Here is a 23,213-nt window from a genome sequence, read left to right as displayed (position 1 = left end):
ATAGCAAAATATTTGTTTTTTTCTTGGTTTTAAGTTTTCTTCATTTGAAAAGTGTTTTTCTTGTGGGCAACTGTAGGGCAGATGATGTTAAGGTCATCTGTTTCTTTGGCCAACGGTCAACGAGCAGGGTGTCATTTATCCGCCTTTACTTTCCCCAACTAAAATCAGGTACCCATTAGACTTGGGTGGACTCAGAGGCGCACTAAATATAAAAATCCGAGTCTTCTCCAGGATTCGAACACAGGACCCCAGCTTCGGAAGCCAAGCGCTTAACCACTCATATCTTGTTTTGCTTCAATTTTTTTTCAGTTCAACTTTGGGCTTTCAAACTTTAAGAAAGTGTAAAGGGAGTATGAAGGAATGTTTAGAGGATCACCTCAACTAATTGCTTGACCCTATATTTAGACTATGCTCTCTGGTTCCTGTATCCATTGACTAGTTAACCCTAATTGACTGCTTTAATTGTTTCCACTGGCTTTATCGTTTCTACATTGGAAGCTTTATTTGGGCTGATGTCATTAACTCTCTCTCGTCCCCCCCTCTCTTTTTCTCTCCACCCCCCCCCCCCCCATGTCTCCCTTTTTTAATATTGCCAAAATTGTAAACGTTCGTTTACTTTCCTCTGTCTAGCTCTGCTCAGCTTTCCTGTTTAGCTCTCCCATAGACTCTGGCCCACACACCCCAGCCTTTTTTTTCCTTCCCAAAATTTTGAATTTTTATGCGTCGTCCTGTAGCTTTGAGTTTAATGACATTGTTGAAAATGAAAGGGAACATTTACTTCATGCCTATGTGAGTAGCCCGAACTTTGACCTTTAAGGGCCGATGCGTCCAATTAAAAGTCATCAAGGTGGAGATAACACGTTGAGTGACGCTGCCTGTACATTAACAACTTTATAACTTCCCCTCAGCTCGGCGTGTCAGATCCTTGCTTAGTGAGCCATTAAATAGAAAGCACCGAGGTCACCTTTTGTTCTCTCTAGTGGGTCTACAGTGCTTCCAGGGCTGGGTTTTATTCCCAAGTTATAGTTATATTTCAGTCTTCAACGACGTAAAAAAAACAACTCTCAAAACTATTTGCACCAGTATAACGTCGTATTGATCTACGTACATATATTTTTTTATAATGGGAGAAATAACGACTAGCCTTACTGTGTATACAGAGTATCTTGTTTTCTACCACAAGTTTGATGTGCTTTTCTCATTTTGTCTGACTAGTTCATTTGCATCATGGAAATGTTCCGACCAAAGATTTTGATAACACAATTATTTCACAGAATTGTATTTTTTTTTAAAGAAGCAATATAAATTCTAATTTAAACATACATACTTAATACAATAAAATATGTATGGCATTTTGTTAAATTATTTGGTGATGATTTATGATAAGTTATGAACAATCCAAATCGCTTGATTACATTCATCGCAACCATTGTAATTCTCCATGCACCAAGGCTCCGAACTGGGATTAATCCCTTACAGCACGGTCCAGGTATCTGGCAGTGTTTAATAGGGTCTGCCTGTCTCCGTACAGAGCAAGACCCCCGCATGCAACAGTTCTATCTGTTTCAAGACTAGTCGTATCTTTGAATATGTTTCTGAGCATCCTGCATTCGTAGAGGTTGTGCTCCACGGCCTCGTCTTCAGCGTGGCAGTGTCGACACCCGGGGTCGTGATTCTCCCGGATCCTAGCGGACAGTGTCCAGTGCGGAATCGTGCCAAGATTGCTTGCTCCTTTCTGTCTAGTTGCCACCACTCGTCTTTTTATGTTAGGGCGTTTGAGAACTTTCCAGACTTCCCGTCCCGTGCTACAAAGGTCCCAGCTGTTGTACCATTTGGACTTGATCCATTCACAAATCCTAGCTATTACACTCTCGTATGTTTGCGGCTCCTCTGGTGGGTCTAAAAGCGTTCCTAGCTTTGCCAAACTGTCGACCCTCTATGTTTGTTTTTTTTTGGTCAAGTATTTCAGCAATAATATAATAATATTTGCTACGCCAAATCGTAAATAAAAGAGAATGTTAGTTACACCAATTCACCAGACTTACTTTATAACCTTAACCGGCTTAACCGCGCGAGTATCCACTCTTAAATACTGTAACCACACAGTTCTCCTGACACAGACCACAAGACACATCTGTAATCTTCCTAAGTAAATTTGTTCCGATTTAATGGAGCTCTGAGAAAGGAGCAACGGGCTGTTCCGGAAAGGTCATTTCCGGTTACTTGGGAAATTAGTCTTGATGGAGAAGGTTAGGAGCTGTGCATAGCTGGAATAGTATTTCTGTGTGTGTCTGTCGACTGCTTCTTTGACATCTACTCGCATTTGTAGTTCAACACTTGAGACCATTTTCATGACATTGACCTTCCAAATACATGATAGAATTGTATTAAGCCCTTCTGTTATGTGGGTTCTCATGTTGTCAGGACCGGCCTTTGGCAAAGGCAAACTAGGCAGCCGCCTAGTGCCTTCGATTGATGGGGGAACTCGCACAGGACTCAAAAACAATATTTTTAAGAGACGAAATAGTGAAGCTTGTTGGAGTCACTAAAATAGAATGCGCAATATTTTTTTCTATTTGATTTGGGGCCAAAAAACTTCACTTGGCCTAGGGCCTCCAGTTATCTAAGGCCTGCCCTAATGTTGTAGGGACGAAGTGATGATTAAGTTCTAGTGACACTAACACTCTAGTGTAAGACAAGTTGTCTTGGATAGAAATCACAGAGCACAATTTGTTCATTTAGAATTAAATAATGGAATGGTAATAAAACTTGATTCGTAGAATAAATAGGCCCAATGAATAATTATTTTTCTATGATTTAATAATAGTAGTGATGTGTAATTTAATATAAATATAAACTAAATTAACATAAAGAATCTAGAAGCATCATAGAACACTGAGCTTTAAAACAATTTTTTAATTTGTCTAGAGTATCACCATTGGTAAAATCATCAAATTTGGAGACTCTTCAGGACAAAAGACTCAAAAGTGAAGCAGCAATAATACCAATAATACACTCAACCATAATTTACAAATACAAAAACACAACTTAATAAAATACTTAGAAACAAAGATCAAGCCACATTTTTTAGTCCCTATTCAAGGACAAAGTCATACAAGTGCTCCTTCTTTGCTTGTGTCATTATAGAGCCAGGAGAACCAGTGACTTAGTTTAAGTCTCTACCCAACACGCACGACTTGATGAACGCGTGGCCGATGACGTAATTGTCTTCTCTTTTGAAGGCACTTTCGTTGGGAACAAACATCTCTTGTTTTCTTGGACAAAACTTTCCGTTGTTATTAGCAACAAGAGTACTTATAATAGGTCCAAGATACATTTATGTACTACAACGTGCACTTTTGATCTCTCTATAGATGCATTCCATTTTCTTTATTTAGAAATACAGTTCGTTGCCTTTGGCTAATGTATCTTAGCAAAGATTCACTAGGTCCGTCTCAGCAAAGTATATTCCGTTGTAACTCTAGGACCGTTTATTCTTGAACTAGCCTTGTTGTTTACGAGTTGAAGAATTGAAAGTTGAAGAGATGATGGTCCTCCCATTACACGATGGCTGCTAGGGCTCAGTGTCGTCGCGTGTCTTGTAGACGTGACTAGGGCCGCGATGTGTAATGTAAAGTGTGAGTGTAGATTCTCGTGTGTGTTTGTGTTTAGTGTGGGGGTAGTGAGCGATATAAATCAAATCTATAGATAAATCTTAAACTGATGAGCGTTACTCCCGAGGCACCCCTCTTCATGTCGCCTCCTCTGCCCCAAGTGTTTATTTTTAACTTGAGTTGGCAGCTGTATTATTAAATTTCTCCTCCCCCCTCCCACGACCACAGTACATCCAGCTAGTGTCTCCCAGCAGTCAATAATGACAAGTACTTGTTCTAACTGGCAGTTTAAACATTGAATTATTGAACTCCTATGTACAGCATTCTTTCCTCTCTGCGTCATCTGCCTTTACACTCTAGAAGGTAAGAAAACAACGCTGAAAGATGGTCACGTACTTTTCTTCTTTATTTCCTCCATATCTTCACTTATAAAACGTGTGCCGTATTTGATACCAGCCCACACCCCCCCCTTTTTTTTTTGAAAACAATACCTCTATTCATCTTCGTGGAACCTAAAACCTGCTGGGTGGGAAAAACCTGGGTGGAACCTGGACACGGATTTCGAAAACGGCTCAAACGATTTTCCTAGAAATTTGACAGTTGATGTATTGTTGTTGACGGCCGTTGACTTGTAGCACCAAACTGCTGGTAGACAACTAAACCGTTGTATGCGTATTATATCTTAACTTATAAAACTTGAGTCGTTGTGCTAGCCACATAACACCCTTGTTAACCCTGGGCCACAGAAACAAATGACCTTTACATCCTTTGCCCTATAGATCGCAGGGTCTGAAAAGGAATTTTATAAAACTTGAATGACTTCCTTGTGAACAAAACTAAATAGAACTTTTATTTGTAATATAGACAACATCAAGTTGGTGTGAGGTAAAATTAATGTACTAGACTATTTTTAAACACCCAACTCATTACAATAACCCAACCTTGATATCTCTGTTCTGGAGTGGTCTGTCCTAACTAGCACCTATGACGGCAATGCCACCTATGTTGCATCATCCACAACCAATCGAACATCTTACAAGTCTTCCTAGAAACACACACACACACACTCCAAAACGTGTATATCGTTGAGAAAAGAATTACTAGCTCGTTGGCCACACTGGGAGAAAAAAAAAAGCAACTAGTATGACCGTTATACTTTTTTCAAAGTATATAAAGAAAGACCATTTAAATTTGGCTAGAGGAATACTTATCTTAAACGGACCATATGTCTTCGGGTATTTCCGCATTCATTAAAGAGTTTAATTTTTAATTAATTAATCTTCAGGAACATTTTGCGCATCGTCTTCGAAGTGTAGATCTAAAGGCATATCACTAGGATATCGCAAAGTCTAGTCGATCTATACATTCGCTTAACCATGATTCCATTTCCGGAGGTTTAGGAAAAGGGGGGGGGGTCGGGCGGGTAAAACAATGTTTCTTTGAAAACAACAACAACAAACATTTATTAGTTATTAAGTAAAAAATAATTACTCTATAAGCTTTATAAAGGAGGCATTGTCTCTCTCTCTCTCTTTATATATATATATATATATATATATATATATATATATATATATATATATATATATATATATATATATTTGCCGGGCAGTACCCGCAGCCTGCGGGTCTTAGTTTGGGTATTATTGATCTTGTAGTCTGGATTAAGATGTCAAACATGGCGAAGGTGCCCTTAAATTTAGTACCACTTTATCCGACGTATCAACTATAAAATACTGTGAAAACGGATTTACCCGATTTATTGAAAAGTTTCGTTCTTTAATAGCGATAATTTTTTTTTTGTCCGATTGTGGGAGGGACTTTAAACATACACTACGGTCTCCGCCAAGATCTAAGAGACATTTATGCCAGGTTTTTTTTTTCGAGATTGGTCAAACGGTTTTGATTTCTATGTGGGACATACATAGGCTATAATAATCTATATCCATCCATACACCTTACATTCTACTTTGTTTATTAGATATATATCTATTTCATACAGCGCAATTCTGTTATCTCTCCACGTAAACAAGGATGTCCGGCATACACTGGGTCATCAGATTTCACTTCGGACAATACCATGACGTATTCACTTCCCTATTCCACTGTAAACACCAGACACTTTCGTCATCGCCGCTGATAGGTTGACTCTTAACTGGATGGGCTGGCTTTGTCGCTTAGTAACTGACCCCCAGAACTATTAATATATCAGTTTGTTTATGATTGTTTTGTTACCGAGTCCAGGGCTAGTGATATGACAGTTTGTTTTTAACGAGTAGCTTATCATTTTACCACAGTCATTGGTGCTTTATTTTTAAACAATAAATTAATTTTAGATAAACGTATAGATTTTTTTTTTTTTTTGGTCGGGTAAGCATTGAATATTTTTGTTTTAAATTGTAGTTCAACTCAACACAGTAGGCATCATGTATCTAGCAGTTCATTATGACAAGAGTGTTTCGATTGTTTTGATTACATCTGGTTTTACGTGTCTCACCGAGTTGAACATGTCGTCATGCATAAGGAAAGTGGCTTTAAAAAAATATCCTAACCAATATCGATCTGAATCACTTCCTCCGCTGTATCGTCTGCTGTGACTTTGATAAGTGTTAGTGCCCTTTACTGCCTAGACATCTGTTTTTTTTTTATGCTACTCTCTCTGTATCAACAACAAGACATGCACATGAAATATGTTTTGCTGATTTACCTGTACCATAGTCTGTTGGGCCGTTGGGACACCATGCAACGTTTGTCGACCGTCTTTCTCCATTCCTGTCTGTCTTTTGCCTTGGATAGAACCTCTTTCAATGGCAGGCACGTCCATTCTTTTATGTTGTCTTCCCATCGCTTTCTCTGTCTGCTTCTTCTTATTTTTCCTGGTACTGTTCACTGAAGGAAGGTTTTTGCGAGCCCCGAAGACCTTGTAATATGGCCATAGATACTGATGACTAGATCTAAATGCCCTGCCCTGTAAGCATGTATGTACCTGTTTTCCAGATAATTGTTGTTATATCTGATCATCTAGCTGTCATTAAGAACAAACAAAAAATGTCATACTTTTTATAAGGAACTGCTTCTTAGTATCTCAGTTTTAATTCCTGACTTGACGAATGTCTCCTGCATAGCGTAAGATTCTGATACCTTTTCATTTAGAATTGAAGTGCACATTCTTGGCTACCATACATACGTATCGACAGGATCTCAAAGACCTCATGGATACCTTCAAGTGAGTGCATCGTTGCACTGACGGACCTCAGCATGGGCTCCCCCGTTTGACCATGCCGTTTTCGGATGTCGGTGTTAATTTGCCATGTGTGGGAGTGGTTATTCTAACGTATGTGTTCTGCTTAAGTTTCCTTGTTTGTGTCTATGTGCGTGGGGCTAGTCCCACCGTCGTCAGTGGACAAAGTGGATACACTGACCGCACCAGTTAAACCGCAGATGGCGTTCCGCAACTTTGGAGTCATGATAGTGAAGCTAGTGCAATGGAAGTCTAGGAATAAAAAGGATGAAACATCACTTCCGGTGAGTATTGCGGCGACTAGTTAACTTCGTCTCTTATCTAAAGTATTATTCAAAGTAAATAGTAAACTACCCATGATTTTCTCTTATCTAAAATATTATTCAAAGTAAAAAGTAAACTATCCATGGTCTACACATTCTCTTATCTAAAATATTATTCAAAGTAAATAGTAAACTACCCATGATCTACACATTCTCTTATCTAAAATATTATTCAAAGTAAATAGTAAACTACCCATGATCTACATATTCTCTTATCTAAAATATTATTCAAAGTAAATAGTAGACTACCCATGATCTACACATTCTCTTATCTAAAATATTATTCAAAGTAAAATGTAAACTATCCATGTCCTACACATTCTCTTATCTAAAGTATTATTCAAAGTAAAAAGTAAACTATCCATGGTCTACACATTCTCTTATCTAAAGTATTATTCAAAGTAAAAAGTAAACTATCCATGGGCTACACATTCTCTTATCTAGAATATTATTCAAAGTGAAGTATCCTATTCAGGCCTTGCGATCTACAGGGCAGATGATGCAAAGTTCATCTGATTCTTTGTCCGACGGTTAACGAGGGTGTCACGTGGCTATCACCACGACCAACCGCTTTTACTTTCCCCAGCTAACGCCAGGATCTCATTATAGTATGGTGGACTATTATTAGAACAAGTTAAAGCATAACATTCATCAATAGAAATCTAAGAAGTCGAATGCAGTCAAGTCAATTAAATAGGATTTACTTAGAGGCCAGCGATGCACTTTAAATCTCTATTGTCACCTGGATTCGAACACGGGACATTAAAACTAGACCTACTGGTGCTTTTGCGATTGCCCGTGGCATCCTAAAGTATTCTCAGCATACTATGATTAAAATGAAGTGCTAAAATAACTCTTGGTGATTTGGTCGGGACTAGAACTAATGACTCTACTGGGATAACTAATGAGATCTACTTTCAGGTGTATGAATGGAATATCACACCTCCGGGAGAACAGGAATGCAGTCCGATAAAATTGCCAAGCAATGTTAAGAGGAAAAACATTGGCCACGCCTAACATACAGCTAGGGTGGGGAATTAAATTATACTAATCGACCGGCGGCGTAGCATACGCCGCTAGTTTGCAGGGTCGGCCTTAGGCCACTGCAACCCTATGCGTCCGCAGTGTGCCCCCCGCACTTTCATAGGACCCGCGCTAATTCTAGGTGTATAAATTATTAAATTAAACCATTTTATAACTTATAACAGATTTCCCGCGGCCTCCTGATTTACCAGGAGCTCCTGGAAAGCTCCTGAAATTGCAAAATATACGAAAAAGTCCTGGAAATATCCGGAAATTATTAAAATCTTTAGAAAAGTCATACAAATCTCCTGAAATATATAGACAAAAATTGTCATTTTGGGGTGTCATTCAATATGGAAAACGCCAATGCTACGCGCGATAAAAAAAAACGGCATTATGCGATATCCGTAATTGTGGAATCTAGTGAAAGAAGCTTCGTGCGTCTGAAACTAATAAGGAACTACTTGAGGTCAACAATTCTCAAAGCGATTTAAACATTTGGTAATTCTTGCTATTGAGCGTGATCTATGTAGGAAACAGAATTCTTATGATATACTGTATGACTTCGCTACACGCAAAGCTCGTGTAGTAATTCTGTGCGTAGTAAAGAATGAATAAAATGCAAAGACGAATATATTTTCTAATACAAACTCTTAATTTTCACTTATTGTCCGTATCCCTACCCAAACTGAGCTCCGCGAAATCCGTTTCGCATTGGGCCCTCAATGGCTAAGTCCGGCCCTGCGATTTTGTGACGGTGAATACTACTTGTTCTCCCTCTCACTTCTTTTTTTTTTTCGCCTCTAAAATTACGTGGGGTAACTCTAGTCCGTCCCTTGCAGAAATAAAGCTTGGAACTGATCTAGATTCAAACTAATTCGAAACAAAGTTCAACCATTAAATGGTTTCTGATCGAGTTTGTCTGAAGAGTATCACAATATTTTAAAATAAGCGGCTCATTATTTTACCTGAGTTTCCTACATCGTATTTGTGCGAAGCAGGATTCTCTTACTAGGTAGGAACAGATCTAGTTAAAGTAATGAAACAGGCTCGACACTACACCAGATATGAGGTTATCAATGTCTTGCCTGATACCAAGAGTGTATGCTCTGCAAGCATACAATATTATCAGTCATATAACATTTTCATGTGTTATTGTCTGTATTTCATTATTGTTTTATATTGGGAATAAATAAAAATGCCAAATTTAAAATTTGTTTTAATAAATTATAATTTTTATTTAAACAAAAACTTTAAACAAGTATAAAAATCCAAAGTGTTCCGAATGTGCGAAGTGTTCCAAATACGAATGTGCGAAGTGTTCCAAATACGAATGTGCGAAGTGTTCCGAATACGAATGTGCGAAGTGTTCCATGATTCAAACGTTTGGGAACAACTGGATGATAATGAGATACTTGAATTCGAACCTCTAACTTAGTTTGAATTTATCACTTATTCAAATTTAAGTGACTTCATTTTTTTTTTTTTAATTATTCAATTCTGTTCTTGCGTGAGTTAATGTTGAAGCTGGTGACTACTTCTTTGCTAAAACGAGGCTTGAATGTTTGATCTATTTTGGATATAGTCATTAGTTTTGTAAGTCTTGGTCTCAGGTTATTCACCCTTGACCGCATTCGTAATTTGTTTAGCACGTGCATTCTCGCTTAATAGCTATCACTTGAGCGAGGCAAAGAGTTTGTGGGGTGTGTGGGGTGTTTGTGGAGTGTGGGGGTGAGAGAGAGAGAGAGAGAATGTGGTTGATTAGTTTCTTGTTTACTTGTCTTATCAAAGACGTACATGTTTCACAAGCCACTTTCGTTGACCTGCTCCTCAGTGTACAAAGTAATCTCTTCTAGTACGACATTATTTAAAGAATCTTTTTATTCATTTTGACCCTTTCTGTGTGTTTCAATGCTAGGGATTCTAATTAGACGAGTGACCCTGGCTATTGAGACTCTTGGAATCTTCAGCTAGGACGATAGTCCTCGTTAGTCTTGACAGGTCCTGCCCTGGGGACTGGTCTGAACTTTGACAGAAGCAGTTTATGACTTAACATTATGTTTCTGTTGTCTTTACTACTGGAACATTATGTTTCTGTTGTCTTTACTAGTGGAACATTATGTTTCTGTTGTCTTTACTAGTGGAACATTATGTTTCTGTTGTCTTTACTAGTGGAACATTATGTTTCTGTTGTCTTTACTAATGGAACATTATGTTTCTGTTGTCTTTACTAGTTGAACATTATGTTTCTGTTGTCTTTACTACTGGAACATTATGTTTCTGTTGTCTTTACTAGTGGAACATTATGTTTCTGTTGTCTTTACTAATGGAACATTATGTTTCTGTTGTCTTTACTAGTGGAACATTATGTTTCTGTTGTCTTTACTAGTGGAACATTATGTTTCTGTTGTCTTTACTACTGGAACATTACGTTTCTGTTGTCTTTACTACTGGAACATTATGTTTCTGTTGTCTTTACTAGTGGAACATTATGTTTCTGTTGTCTTTACTAGTGGAACATTATGTTTCTGTTGTCTTTACTACTGGAACATTATGTTTCTGTTGTCTTTACTAGTGGAACATTATGTTTCTGTTGTCTTTACTAGTGGAACATTATGTTTCTGTTGTCTTTACTAGTGGAACATTATGTTTCTGTTGTCTTTACTAGCGGAACATTATGTTTCTGTTGTCTTTACTAGTGGAACATTATGTTTCTGTTGCCTTTACAACTGGAACATTATGTTTCTTTTGTCTTTACTAGTGGAACATTATGTTTCTGTTGTCTTTACTAGTGGAACATTATGTTTCTGTTGTCTTTACTAGCGGAACGTTATGTTTCTGTTGTCTTTACTACTGGAACATTATGTTTCTGTTGTCTTTACTAGTTGAACATTATGTTTCTGTTGTCTTTACTAGTGGAACATTATGTTTCTGTTGTCTTTACTAGTGGAACATTATGTTTCTGTTGTCTTTACTAATGGAACATTATGTTTCTGTTGTCTTTACTAGTGGAACATTATGTTTCTGTTGTCTTTACTACTGGAACATTATGTTTCTGTTGTCTTTACTACTGGAACATTATGTTTCTGTTGTCTTTACTACTGGAACATTATGTTTCTGTTGTCTTTACTAGTGGAACATTATGTTTCTGTTGTCTTTACTAGTGGAACATTATGTTTCTGTTGTCTTTACTAGTGGAACATTATGTTTCTGTTGTCTTTACTACTGGAACATTATGTTTCTGTTGTCTTTACTAGTGGAACATTATGTTTCTGTTGTCTTTACTAGTGGAACATTATGTTTCTGTTGTCTTTACTACTGGAACATTATGTTTCTGTTGTCTTTACTAGTGGAACATTATGTTTCTGTTGTCTTTACTAGTGGAACATTATGTTTCTGTTGTCTTTACTAGTGGAACATTATGTTTCTGTTGTCTTTACTAGCGGAACATTATGTTTCTGTTGTCTTTACTAGTGGAACATTATGTTTCTGTTGCTTTTACAACTGGAACATTATGTTTCTTTTGTCTTTACTAGTGGAACATTATGTTTCTGTTGTCTTTACTAGTGGAACATTATGTTTCTGTTGTCTTTACTAGCGGAACGTTATGTTTCTGTTGTCTTTACTACTGGAACATTATGTTTCTGTTGTCTTTACTAGTTGAACATTATGTTTCTGTTGTCTTTACTAGTGGAACATTATGTTTCTGTTGTCTTTACTAGTGGAACATTATGTTTCTGTTGTCTTTACTAATGGAACATTATGTTTCTGTTGTCTTTACTAGTGGAACATTATGTTTCTGTTGTCTTTACTACTGGAACATTATGTTTCTGTTGTCTTTACTACTGGAACATTATGTTTCTGTTGTCTTTACTACTGGAACATTATGTTTCTGTTGTCTTTACTAGTGGAACATTATGTTTCTGTTGTCTTTACTAGTGGAACATTATGTTTCTGTTGTCTTTACTACTGGAACATTATGTTTCTGTTGTCTTTACTACTGGAACATTATGTTTCTGTTGTCTTTACTAGTGGAACATTATGTTTCTGTTGTCTTTACTACTGGAACATTATGTTTCTGTTGTCTTTACTAGTGGAACATTATGTTTCTGTTGTCTTTACTAGTGGAACATTATGTTTCTGTTGTCTTTACTAGTGGAACATTATGTTTCTGTTGTCTTTACTAGTGGAACATTATGTTTCTGTTGTCTTTACTACTGGAACATTATGTTTCTGTTGTCTTTACTACTGGAACATTATGTTTCTGTTGTCTTTACTACTGGAACATTATGTTTCTGTTGTCTTTACTACTGGAACATTATGTTTCTGTTGTCTTTACTAGTGGAACATTATGTTTCTGTTGTCTTTACTAGCGGAACATTATGTTTCTGTTGTCTTTACTAATGGAACATTATGTTTCTGTTGTCTTTACTAGTGGAACATTATGTTTCTGTTGTCTTTACTAGTGGAACATTATGTTTCTGTTGCCTTTACTAGTGGAACATTATGTTTCTTTTGTCTTTACTAGTGGAACATTATGTTTCTGTTGTCTTTACTAGCGGAACATTATGTTTCTGTTGTCTTTACTAGCGGAACATTATGTTTCTGTTGTCTTTACTAGCGGAACGTTATGTTTCTGTTGTCTTTACTAGTGGAACATTATGTTTCTGTTGTCTTTATTAGTGGAACATTATGTTTCTGTTGTCTTTACTAGTGGAACATTATGTTTCTGTTGTCTTTACTAGTGGAACATTATGTTTCTGTTGCCTTTACTACTGGAACATTATGTTTCTTTTGTCTTTACTAGTGGAACATTATGTTTCTGTTGTCTTTACTAGCGGAACATTATGTTTCTGTTGTCTTTACTAGCGGAACATTATGTTTCTGTTGTCTTTACTAGCGGAACGTTATGTTTCTGTTGTCTTTACTAGTGGAACATTATGTTTCTGTTGTCTTTACTAGCGGAACATTATGTTTCTGTTGTCTTTACTAGTGGAACATTATGTTTCTGTTGCCTTTACTACTGGAACATTATGTTTCTTTTGTCTTTACTAGTGGAACATTATGTTTCTGTTGTCTTTACTAGCGGAACATTATGTTTCTGTTGTCTTTACTAGTGGAACATTATGTTTCTGTTGTCTTTACTAGCGGAACGTTATGTTTCTGTTGTCTTTACTAGTGGAACATTATGTTTCTGTTGTCTTTATTAGTGGAACATTATGTTTCTGTTGTCTTTACTAGCGGAACATTATGAAGAACCAAAGAATCAGAAGTATTTTTGTCAAATGCGCAGTCCAAATAGATTATATATAGAGAGATCTATAGAACAAAACAACATACTTTGGATTAGTATGACATCGCTTGTAAAATGTAAAGTAAAAAAAAAGTTCTGCTTCTGTGGCCTACGGTTAACGAGGGTGCCATGTGGTCAGCGCAACGATCAATCGCCTTTACTTTTCCCCAACTAATGTCAGGTGCCCATTAGAGCTGGCTGGACCCAGAGGCGCCCAAGGATCCCGACATTAACAATCCCAGTCTTCGCCAGGATTCAAACCCGGAACCCCAGGTGTGGAAGCAAAGCGCTTTGCCGCTCTGGCAACGTGCTTCATATATATTTATATAGTATAAACATTATGTACCAGTTGCAATACTTTCTCTTGATCTATTGAGTCAATAGGCACATTGCTGTAGAGTAGAGGAAGCATCCTGTTATTTCACTAACACACTCCCTCCCGCTCTCATCTCGCTTATCTTGATCTGCATTCCTTTTCTGTGTAGATAAATAAACTCTCTAGTGGCGTTTTGATCGAAAAGTAGATCCACCCTATTTTTTTTTTTTTTTTTTGTTGTGTAACCACAGCACTCATCTATGTGCACAGCGGAATAAATTGATGACTTCTCGGATAGTAAACATGTCTCCCGGCAACCGTGTTGCAGTTAGAGGAGATGTTTGTTTCTGTTTTGTTATCCATTGCCCCTCAAATCAATGGCATGTGTTTAAAACAGGAGTTTGATCACGTACCCAGTGTGAGTAAAGCCAAAAATTCTGCTCATCACTTTGTTTATTTTGGCTGTAGCTGTACACATGAACAAGCAAAATATAAAAACCCTTTAGGAAAAAAAAAAAACAAAGCTTATCTAAATAGGAAGAACTCCGTCATTAAAATAATATCTACCAATAATGTACAAGCTATTTCCCTTATTCGATATCAAGCAAAATAATTAATTACCAATAATTGATTGACTGCGAATTTCTGTTTATTGATTCATGTTTTATTAGGTACAATAAATAATTGTGTAAAGTATTAACTTGATTGGAGAATGCGTGAGGAAGAAATAGCGTGAACAATGATTGAAGGGAAGCAATCCCAACAAATTTAGTATAAATATGAAGTATTAGTTTGCCATGTTGCTATTAAACAAAATAATGAATTGCTAGTAATTAATTGTCTGATTGGTCAATTTTTTTTTTGTTTTATTGATTCATGTCTTGTCTATGTCAATGAATAATTGTGCGAAGTTTTAACTTGATCCGAGAATAGGTGTGGGAGAAATCACGTGTGCCCACTTTTTACCAGACAGACAGAAAGACAAGTGTTGTTTAAATATTTATAGATCTATTTATTTATCTAGCAACAGCCTACTGGGCAGGTCATCGCTTGTTGTGGACTGGTAAATAATGGAGTGACTATCACTTGGACAAAGCGCTTCCTTTATAAGAGAACACGGGGACTGGGGGGGGGGGGGGGGAGTTGAACTCTGCTGACCTGGACAATGATTAGCTTAAGTTTCAAGAAAACAAAATCCGATGATGACAATAAAGAAAAAAAAATGACGCGGTGTTACGAAATTCAGCAAGCTACAACCAAAAAAAAAAAAAAAAAAATATTTTGATTCTTCCTATTTCATCGATTGGTGGTGACATTCTCGGTGTGTCTTGACTCGTGAAACCAAGTGTCAGCTAGTGGCAATAACACGATCATATGTTTTCTCTTCAAGATGGAAGACATTGTAGTTTGTTGTTTTTACGAAGCTTACATCAACTTTGTCTGTCTGTCTGTCTGGTCAAAAGAGATTTCTCCCACATCCCATTCTCGGATCCAGTTGAAACTTTAACACAGTTATTCATTGTTCCTAACAAGACAGGAGTCAAATAAAACATTGACCTAGTTTTCAATTAATTATTGGAATTTTTAAAAAAGTTTTGTTTCATATCGTATAAGGGAAACACCTTATACGTTACTGAAAGATATAGTTTTAAGTGCGGGGTTATTTCTCTTAGATAAGCTTTGTTTAATAAAAACTGATTTTAAAAAAATTGCTTGTTTTTTTGTACAGTGATTTAATCCCAACCATCTTTTTACCTGGTGTTTGAGTTTGCTGTTAAATTGTTATGTGATACAGCCTAGATCTACATTACGACCTGGTGTTTGAGTTTGCTGTTAAATTGTTATGTGATACAGCCTAGATCTACATTACGACCTGGTGTTTGAGTTTGCTGTTAAATTGTTATGTGATACAGCCTAGATCTACATTACGACCTGGTGTTTGAGTTTGCTGTTAAATTGTTATGTGATACAATGTAGCCTAGATCTACATTACGACCTGGTGTTTGAGTTTGCTGTTAAATTGTTATGTGATACAGCCTAGATCTACATTACGACCTGGTGTTTGAGTTTGCTGTTAAATTGTTATGTGATACAATGTAGCCTAGATCTACATTACGACCTGGTGTTTGAGTTTGCAGTTAAATTGTTATGTGATACAGCCTAGATCTACATTACGACCTGGTGTTTGAGTTTGCTGTTAAATTGTTATGTGATACAATGTAGCCTAGATCTACATTACGACCTGGTGTTTGAGTTTGCTGTTAAATTGTTATGTGATACAATGTAGCCTAGATCTACATTACGATCTGGTGTTTGAGTCTGCAGTTAAATTGTTATGTGATACAATGTAGCCTAGATCTACATTACGACCTGATATTTAAATGACAATTTTTTTGGCTATGTTTGCAGCGTAGTTCAGTTTGTTAAATTATTCCGATCTTTTCAAGAGTTTTTCATGGCATACAAAAACACATGTACAAATAATACCTACTGAGTTGTACAAACATGACACGCGGAGACGTAACGTGTACAAATAATGCCTACTGATTAGTACAAACATGACACGCGGAAACGTAACATGTACAAATAATGCCTACTGATTTGTACAAACATGACACACTCGGAGACGTAACGTGTACAAATAATGCCTACTGATTTGTACAAACATGACACACGGAGACGTAACGTGTACAAATAATGCCTACTGATTTGTACAAACATGACACGCGGAGACGTAACGTGTACAAATAATGCCTACTGATTTGTACCAACATGACACACGGAGACGTAACGTGTACAAATAATGCCTACTGATTTGTACAAACATGACACACGGAGACGTAACATGAACAAATACAACATGCAGACATTGTATACTTACAAATGTAACCTTAAAATAGGACATGAACAAATATATGTAGACAGTTGACATGTACGATTATGACAGGCAGAAATAATAATTTGACCTGTAAAATAAGGCATACGGAAATAAGACGTACTAATGCGATGTAAAAAACATGACGTCTTAATATGACATGTAGAAAAAAACTTGTACAGGTGTGATATAGAGGAATACTTTCTTTGCAAGAAAAAATGTTTTTTGTTTTTTTTTTAGGTATCTCTATGTTGACTCCAACTGTTTGTGTATCTCTATGTGGACTCCAACTGTTTGTGTATCTTTATGTGGACTCCAACTGTTTGTGTATCTCTATGTGGACTCCAACTGTTTGTGTATCTTTATGTGGACTCCAACTGTTTGTGTATCTCTATGTGGACTCCAACTGTTTGTGTATCTCTATGTGGACTCCAACTGTTTGTGTATCTTTATGTGGACTCCAACTGTTTGTGTATCTCTATGTGGACTCCAACTGTTTGTGTATCTTTATGTGGACTCCAACTGTTTGTGTATCTCTATGTGGACTCCAACTGTTTGTGTATCTCTATGTGGACTCCAACTGTTTGTGTATCTTTATGTGGACTCCAACTGTTTGTGTATCTTTATGTGGACTCCAACTGTTTGTGTATCTTTATGTGGACTCCAACTGTTTGTGTATCTTTATGTGGACTCCAACTGTTTGTGTATCTCTATGTGGACTCCAACTGTTTGTGTATCTTTATGTGGACTCCAAATGAGCCGATCTCGTTGCCTTAGTTATTATGATCACGATATTTTTTTTTGTATGGAATACATTCTACGCAAATAACATTATCTGTCTAAATATTGTGGTGTCTAAATATTGTGGTGTTTAATATACTTATGTATCCTATATCTGAAATCAAATAAAGCCAATGTAATTGTCAGTTAAAATATTGAAAAACTCAAATAATCATTGTTGTTTAGTCTCTCTCTCTCTCTCTGTGTCTTTCACACACACACACACACACCATATACATATGTATATAGAGAGTATAGTAACTTATAAAATGTACAAGATTATTTTGAGTGACCTGTATTGAACTTGCGGGTGGATCACTTGAGCATCAGAGTTGATTTGCACGCACACTTCTCTGCTCCAAAGTTAAAGTCTCGCCATGCGAGGGGCATCCAACTCTCGCACGTGCTCATTTGTCTGAGATGTTTGTTAACAAAGGAGGTTACAGTCAGCTTCATTAGTTTGTCCACGCCAGGGCTCTCCACTAATTAGTACCATGCAGTGACACGAGTCACACTCATTGGCAAAAGTAGAAAGATTGGATGGTGAAGTACAACAAATTAACAGGATATAAATAGCTCTCTCCTTCTCTCCATCTCTCCCCCCCCCCCCCCACTACCTCTCTCATGCTCTCTTCCCTCTCTCTCTCCTAACTTCTCTCTCACCTCTGAAAACAACTTTGGATTCGGTTAAGCTTAGACTAGATCTCGACGGATACATACAGGAGGGCCCCCCCTTACATTTCGTATCGCCTGGTGCACCGATAAAACAACAGTATTATCTTTCCTGCTCATTTATTTTGGGCTGGAAGGTCAAAGTTCGATTCTAGTTTCCAGCCACTGGCACTGACTCGGAAACTAAAAAAGTGGAGCAGGGTGGCACTGTGCACGTGCCTTGCTTGAAACAGAAGTCGAAGTACTTTCTGTACAGGTGTTTGCTACCTTGTACGTAAGCGATACACCGTGATGGCTTCATATTTCTGCATTAAATGTAAGTTATTATGTTTTATTCCATTTCTGTATGTGGCCTGTTATTTTGAATTTGTTTGCTTTTTTTCAGGCATCATGTCATTTGAATATCTCACTAAATATAACGTTTGACTTTTTGGATTACCTTTTATCGCCCTTTTTTTTATATGACGTGTTTTTCTCTATGAGCTTTTAATATGGTCCCCACCCACTGTGCTAACTGATCATTTGTCTATAACAGTAACAAACAACAACACCAACACATATTGTCTTCATCTAATCAAGAAAACTTGAAGCAGTGGCCTAGCTAGGGTGGGGGAGGTGGGAAAATTTTAAAAATCCTCTAGTGCCCCAACTTGAGCGGGCCCCCCAAATGACCGTTTGAATTTTTTTTTCATTAAATATAAAACATGCAAAATGCAGGGGCCCCTAAGAGGTCAAGCCCCCGGGCCCCCAAATGATGGCAAAGTCCTAGCTACTCCTATGACGAAGCATTTAATATGTAAAAGCAAACAAGTTTCTGGCCTTGAAATGTGGAAACAAATCAAATCTATTCACTTGAGCCTCTCTCGTCTCTCTCAATGTAGGTTTAGATCCTGCGATGTCCAACTGGTGCACCTTTAAGATAGGACCTCTCCAAATAGACTGCATTACAATGGGGGGTCTTTCTTTGAATACTTTCTGTAGATGGGATGATTTGAGAAGCACACGCTGGGAATACCACTATAGTTTGTCTGTACGCTTACGCGCCTTGAGCCTACATTTTGTTTGTTAACAGCGGTGTCTAAATTAAATTATTATTATAATTATGTCTCTTGGTTCCACTCTGTTCGTGCACTGCCACGTTTCGATATAACCATTCAGTAGTTATTTCTTGTTTGTTATAACGATTTAAAAGTTGTGGGTTGGTTATTATGAAGTACTCAGTAGTTGTGATGTTGTTTTGTGTTATCATTGAGCCCTCAATATATAGGCAATGCTCTTCGTTTTATTGAAGGGAATGGTTTCCTATTGCATGGTTTCTTATTGAATGGAATGATGTCTTATTTAATGGTTTCTTATTGAAGAGAATGGTTTCTTATTGAAGAGAATGGTTTCTCATTGAAGAGATATTGAAGAGAATGGTTTCTTATTGAAGAATCGTTTGTTATTGCATAGTTTATTATTGAAAAGTAAGGTTCACAATTAGTTCCGACCATGCACCCTAACACACACCCACAGGTTTTGAGGCTAATGGCTTTATCAAATTATTTCATTAAAATAGCCTCATATTAGCGCTGCTCAGGTCACAATCAACAAACACTTATTGTTTATTGGCTATATAGTGGCTGTTGAGTTGATCAGCAACACGTGATAGTATCCCCAACTCTCAAGATCACTCATACATGTTTGTTTTTCTTTTATCGTAACAGGGAGTTCAGGAGGTGACGATTGTACTGGAAGACTATACGGCCTCTAGCCCCAAAGAGGTCAGCGTCCAGCACGGGCAACAAGTGGAGATCATTGACGCCTCGCCCGGGCAGTTGGACTGGTGCTTGGTGCGGACGCTTCCTCCCGACGGCGCAGACAGTGCCCAGGGATTGGTGCCCATGTCCATCCTCAAGCCGGTGTCCTTTTTACAGACGCCGGGGGCCAGGAACAGTATAGATTTGGACGGTGAGTATGTAGAGTAGGAACTTATATAAGAGGAAGAAAGAGGACTTGCATTTGTGCAACTTAGATAGAAAGTAATTGTTACCAGGATCTTTCAAAAGGAAAGCTTCATATAGTAATTTCTAGTGGACAAAACACGTGTCCTAACACATTAGTTTAAGAATAATTTAGTAAATAACTCATACTTGGTTGTTCAACTTTGAATGAACTTAATTTTAAGATTTAGACTAAATTCTACTAACTCACTCCAGAGTGGGAAAACAAATACTTGCTCTGATCTCCCTTTTGTTGTCCATAGGCAGCCCATTTATGAAGAAATTATTCAAAATAATAGAAAGATAAGAGCATACAAAATAATAGTAAGATAAGAGCATACAAAATAATAAAAAGATAAGAGCATACAAAATAATAAAAAGATAAGAGCATACCAAATAATAGAAAGATAAGAGCATACAAAATAATAAAAAGATAAGAGCATACAAAATAATAGAAAGATAAGAGCATACACAATAATAGCAAGATAAGAGCATTCCAAATAATAAAAAGATAAGAGCATACAGAATAACGATGACATACATTAACATGCCAGAAAAAAACAACAACACTATAATGTACAATGTACAGTGAACACAAAATTAAGTTAGCACCTCAGACTATATCAGGAGATTATAATTTAAGTAGTTTGGTGCTTGCTGTCTGAAAACGGCGCTGAACTGCGGCTCCTCACTACATGTAGATTTACTTGGCATATGGTTAAATACTGAGTTAGTGCGTTTTATTGACTAAAGTTTAGAAAATGTATACATTTCTAATGTATGCTATAGTTTTATGTACATTTCTATATCAACAATTCGTTCCTTTTCTCTTTCTTTTAGATTCCATGTGTAACGCGGAAGGGACGTCATCGCCGGTGAGCAAAAGGAGAAGTAGTTTTAAGTAAGTAATCTCCCTTACACCATTATTTTAAGGTTAAATTTATAACAACAAACAATTAAAAACGTTTGTTTCTCTGTGTCCAGGAAATGGCTGACCACTCCGGTCAGGAAGCTGAGCCACGGTAGGATAGAGAAACAAGGAGGCATGCTGCTGGACCCACAACGAGCCTTGCAAAGAGGAGAAAGGAAAGTCAGTATCAATCCACTGGGTGTCGAGAGGGTAAGTCTTCTGCCTCCTTCCTTACAAGAGTGTCTGGCGGTTGTTACAATTAGAAGCACCGTTTGTCTAGTCTAGATATGCGCTCAGGTAGAAACCGTGAGAATATGTTAAGACTCAAACAGAAAAAATGAATCATTCTAAGTTAAAAAGTCGGCAGTGTTCTTGGACACTGCAGATTTGGCAGTATTCTTCACTGATGATGAAATAGACACCACATATGTACATGAATGTACAGGATGGCTGCCTGGACGTGCGGTTTGCGCGCTGGACTGTCGTTCGGATTTATCGACGGTCGAGGGTTCAAACCCTGACCGCTCCCATCCCCTGTCGTCCTGCGGGAGGTTTGGACTAGGAAGTAAACTATCTTCAACTCTGAAGGAACATCCGAGAGATGTAAAACAAAACAAACAATGTAACCGAGTAGTGTTTTATTCTTTGTAGATACTCTTTTATACTGTCAGTGTCTGTCATAGCTTCACAACTTGATGGCTGCCTGGTCTCGTATGGTTTGCACGCTGGACTGTCTTTCTGACTTATCGATGGTCTCAGGTTCAAACCCTGCCCGTTCCCATTCCCATTCGTCCCGCGGGAGGCTTGGACTAGGAAGTAAATTATCTTTAACTCTGAAGGAGCATCCGAAACATGTCAAACATTTTACAAAGACAGTTTGGGATATAATGGATTAATATTACATGGACTGTATGCCCCCCCCCCCCAAACACAACTTCTTCTATCCTGCCCCACCCCACCCCCTTAACTTCCTATCACTACATCCCTCTCTGCTAAGAACGTATGCCCTGTCTCTGTGACAGTGTTTACCAAGTACACACATTCACATTGGTGCCTTTGGTTCATCGCTGCATTGGGATAGGTGAAGGCAGCCCTACATAGCAATGCATTCTTATACACTGATGTAAACTGTTACAACACTGCATGGTGCCGGAGCGGAGTATACCTGACTTGACAGTTTTAGTCAACTCTACATAGAATTTACACAAACTTTAGAAATATCTGTTCTGAGTGCTGCTATCACCCTAGCTGGCGGCGTGTGTGTCATGATGCTAGGCCACTGCTCCAGTACCTGAACGTCTTCAATTCGACACCTAAGTGACGTGTACCAAATAAGAAATAATCTTAATTTAAAATTCCATTCTGTGATAAATATGATAATTTGGGTGAGATCCATCAGACAGCATTCAAATCCATCAGACAGCATTCAAATCCACGAGGCAACATTGCAATTCATGAGACAGTATAACCACTAAGCAGTCTCCTTATTTAGCATTCTGCAAATAACAATTAGGCTGTTTCTGATGCATGGTTGTATCATATTCGCTTTGGCCTGTGATCACTATTGTCGCGAGTTAAAACTCTTCCCTGCCATACAGCGGGAGGTTCCAACTAGGACGCCCAAGTAGGTACGTAGTAGAAGGCGTACAAGGCACGTCTGATAATTGAAAACAAACAAAACAAGAAGAATGTAGCGTTCCGGATGTTCATCTATCAATTAAGCGGTGTGCAGTTAAGCAGGATCGCTGTTGTTTTTTTTTTCGTGTATAGTGACTTTTCACACTTGTTACATTTCCTGGTGACTATAAGTGACCAAGTCACTGTATTTACACCCAAATAACATTGTGATTTCACTTAGATGACAATGATCAAACGCTATGTGTGGGTGTACATTGAGTTGGCTGCTTCACTGTGAGACATGGCGTTTCTTGTCAACTAATGATTGGTATAAGGCAGTGATTTTAACTTCACACTTCTGAAGTCAAGCTTGAACTCACTCCCCAGTAGAGCGTCACATTTATTGAATGTAAACTTGCTCTAGTTGGCGGCTCTAAAAGAAGTGTTTTATGTTTAAGAACAAGAAGCATTATCTAGGCGGCCCCTAGCTACCTAGATTACCAGAGTCACTGCTTCCATTGGTTCTACCTGAAACTCTTACTAGCCGAGGGATGTTTTCAATTACCT

The 23,213-nt window shown here is 37.7% G+C and overlaps 1 protein-coding gene across 2 annotated transcripts in view; it reads left to right on the top strand.

Annotated features, from left to right (window-relative positions):
- LOC106074210 (kalirin-like) overlaps window positions 1–23,213 on the top strand; it is a 213,023-nt gene that overhangs the window by 73,677 nt on the left and 116,133 nt on the right. For both annotated transcript variants that reach the window (XM_056014173.1, XM_056014172.1), the window contains exons 38-40: window positions 19,844–20,087; window positions 20,960–21,020; window positions 21,104–21,239. In XM_056014173.1, the coding sequence (XP_055870148.1) occupies window positions 19,844–20,087; window positions 20,960–21,020; window positions 21,104–21,239 (441 nt within the window). The remainder of the gene's footprint in view (window positions 1–19,843; window positions 20,088–20,959; window positions 21,021–21,103; window positions 21,240–23,213) is intronic.

Source organism: Biomphalaria glabrata, chromosome 16 (assembly GCF_947242115.1).
Source record: "Biomphalaria glabrata chromosome 16, xgBioGlab47.1, whole genome shotgun sequence".
Classification (NCBI taxonomy): Eukaryota; Metazoa; Mollusca; class Gastropoda; family Planorbidae; genus Biomphalaria; species Biomphalaria glabrata.
The sequence above is the reverse complement of the archived record's forward strand: the minus strand, read 5'-3'. Positions and strand labels throughout refer to the sequence as shown.